Consider the following 2,320-nt stretch of genomic DNA (forward strand, 5'->3'; position numbering starts at 1 on the left):
GCGGAGAGAAAAGGCTGGGGTGAGGCTCACCTGGCTTCTGGGGTTTCATAGCCGCTCCAAAGCCTGGTGGAGAATCAGGGAGCAGGTGAGGACCCCAGGCCCCATCCCTGGGCCTCTCCAGAGCCCCGGCCCATCCCTACCTGGTCCATAGCCATTCTGAGCTGCAGGGCCTGTGGGGAGAAGGTGGGGGAACCATAAAGCTGGCTGTGGGCTGAGGGGCTGAGGCCAGCCCTGGGGTCCCCTGGTCTTGCCTCTCACTTCTCTCCCCATGGTCCTTGGGGCCCTGACACCCTTCACTCCTGAAGCAGGAGCTCAGGGTTTGGGGGAGGTGGAGAGAAAAGACAGGGGTGAGGCTCACCTGGCTTCTGGGGTTTCATAGCTGCGCCAAAGCCTGGTGGAAAGTTAGGGAGCAGTGAGGGATCGGAGTCTCATGTCTGTGCCTCCCCGGAGCCCTAGGGGGCACCTACCTGGTCCATAGCCGTTTTGAGCTGCAGGGCCTGGTGGAAGGAGAGAGGGGGCTCTGGCTACTGGTGTCTCTCTGAGGCTCTACCCTAGGCCTGGCCCCTTTCGCTCTCACCCCAGACCTGGACACCCCCAACTGGGTCCTAGCCTCTAGAGCCTGAATGTCATACCCAGCTGTCTGGTCCATCTGGGTAGGCGTCACTGGCAGCCACCACGTCTACTAGCCAGCAGGGTGAACCTGAGGCCTCCTTCTCCTCCCCAGCCAGGTGCCATCAGCATTGCCCCTGCCCCACGGGGCCTCCCAGCCTTTTCCCGTGCCCGCCCCCTCCCTGGTCCTCATTTATCAGCGGGCCACGCCCTCTAGTGGGCATTCCGGCCCCCAGGTTGCCTTCGCACTCCTCTCCTGTCTGCCTCTGCCTGCCCACGTGCCCCCGGCGCTGGGAGGGCCTGTCTCCAGCACTTGGCCGCCCCCTGGATGTTTGTTCAATGAGTGTTTCTCGTGGGAAACCAAGTGGGAGAGGCGGAGGGCGGGTCTCACCTGGCTTCTGAGGTTTCAGTCCTCCGAGACCTGAGGAGAGAAGGCACTGCCCATGAGTCTGAGTCCACCTCCCTCCTCCTCTCCCCCGGAACCAGGGTCAGGCACCCACACCACGTCCCCCTCGGCTACACCCCTGCTCCTGAGCCCCGGGGCCTTGCCTGGCTGGGCTCCTGCTCCCGGGAGGGCCCCGTTCCCGAATCCTGGGGAGACAGCAGGAGGGAGTGAGGAGGGATCGGGGGCGTGGGTGGAGCAGACAGATAAGGAGCCGTTACACAGAGTGGGGCTCACCTGGCTTCTGGGGCTTTCCGTTCCCTCCATAGCCTGGGGAAGACATGAGCAGGTGAGGGACCCAGAAACCCCACCCCTGGGCCTGCCCCAGAAACAGCTTCTGCCCTCGTGCCCCAGCGGTCCCTGCTCTACCTGGTCCAAAGCCATTCTGTGCTGCGCCACCTGGGGGGGTGGGGGTGGGGGTGAATGACACAGGAAAGCTGGGTGCTGCTGGCAGGGCAATGGCCCCCAGCCTCCCCTCCCCTGCCCTGCGCACCCCTGCCCTCCCCTCCACTCAGCCTGGCTAGATTCGCAAAGGGGGTAGGTGACTATGGGGGCTGTGTCCTGTGTCAGGGAGGGACTAGGGGGACTGAGGCTGTGAGGAGCCCCAGTCCCAGGCCCCACCCCACAGCCCCCCTCCGGGTCTGGCCCAGGAGACCCAGGTGGTAAACTCCGCAGGGTCTTCCTTCGAGGCCAGCCGTCCAGGGAGTCCAGCCCTGGAAACACCAGCCTCCAGGAGCTGGGTTCTCGCTCTGCTTCAAGCCCCAGGCCTCCAGCTCCCTTCCAGCCTCAGGATCTGCCTTCTCACTTTCCAGCTCCCAGGGCTGCCCCGCCCCGACAGTCCTGACCACAGTCCTGACCACAGTCCTTGAGATGGCACTGGGCTGGTGTGGCTCGGGCCTGTGGGCTGAGCCTAGGGAGTCATCAGCTCCATTCAGGCAGACCTGAGTGTCTGCTGTGCCAGCCATGGCCTGACTCAGGATGAGTGAGAGGAATGAGCCCCTCGGTTGGGAGCAGGAGGTAGGGAGGGGTGCCCGGGACCCTGGGCTCTTTCTCTGACTCCCTCCCCCAGAAGCGTTGCCAGTGGCCAGGTCCTGGCAGGAAGCAGCAGTGAGGCGGGTCTGGGGATGGGTAGGGGTAGAATCGAGAAGATGGGGCGGGAGGGCAGGCTCACAGGCTCACCTGGTTGCTGCTGCTTCAGGCCTCCGCCTAAACCTGGGGAAGACCAGGTGCCACTGGGCCATGTGGGGCCCCCACCCTCACCCCACGGAA

The 2,320-nt window shown here is 64.7% G+C and overlaps 1 protein-coding gene and 1 long non-coding RNA gene across 2 annotated transcripts in view; both read right to left on the minus strand.

The window, feature by feature from the left end:
- LOC107181787 (collagen alpha-1(III) chain-like) overlaps window positions 1–1,027 on the minus strand; it is an 18,255-nt gene extending 17,228 nt beyond the window's left edge. Inside the window, exons 1-5 of the mRNA XM_015558546.1 lie at window positions 1,001–1,027; window positions 468–497; window positions 359–391; window positions 141–170; window positions 31–63 (exon numbers count right to left, since the gene is read on the minus strand). Of these exons, the coding sequence (XP_015414032.1) occupies window positions 31–63; window positions 141–170; window positions 359–377 (82 nt within the window). The 5' untranslated portion in view covers window positions 378–391; window positions 468–497; window positions 1,001–1,027. The remainder of the gene's footprint in view (window positions 1–30; window positions 64–140; window positions 171–358; window positions 392–467; window positions 498–1,000) is intronic.
- Window positions 1,028–1,157: 130 nt separating this feature from the next.
- LOC107181789 lies at window positions 1,158–2,267 on the minus strand. Its single transcript, XR_001512496.1, has 4 exons — window positions 2,231–2,267; window positions 1,421–1,450; window positions 1,289–1,321; window positions 1,158–1,200 (listed from the first exon to the last, which is right to left on the minus strand). It is a non-coding gene; the product is annotated as an uncharacterized LOC107181789 (long non-coding RNA).
- Window positions 2,268–2,320: the final 53 nt, after the last annotated feature.

Source organism: Myotis davidii, unplaced genomic scaffold, assembly GCF_000327345.1.
Source record: "Myotis davidii unplaced genomic scaffold, ASM32734v1 scaffold1334, whole genome shotgun sequence".
In the NCBI taxonomy this organism is placed as follows: domain Eukaryota; kingdom Metazoa; phylum Chordata; class Mammalia; order Chiroptera; family Vespertilionidae; genus Myotis; species Myotis davidii.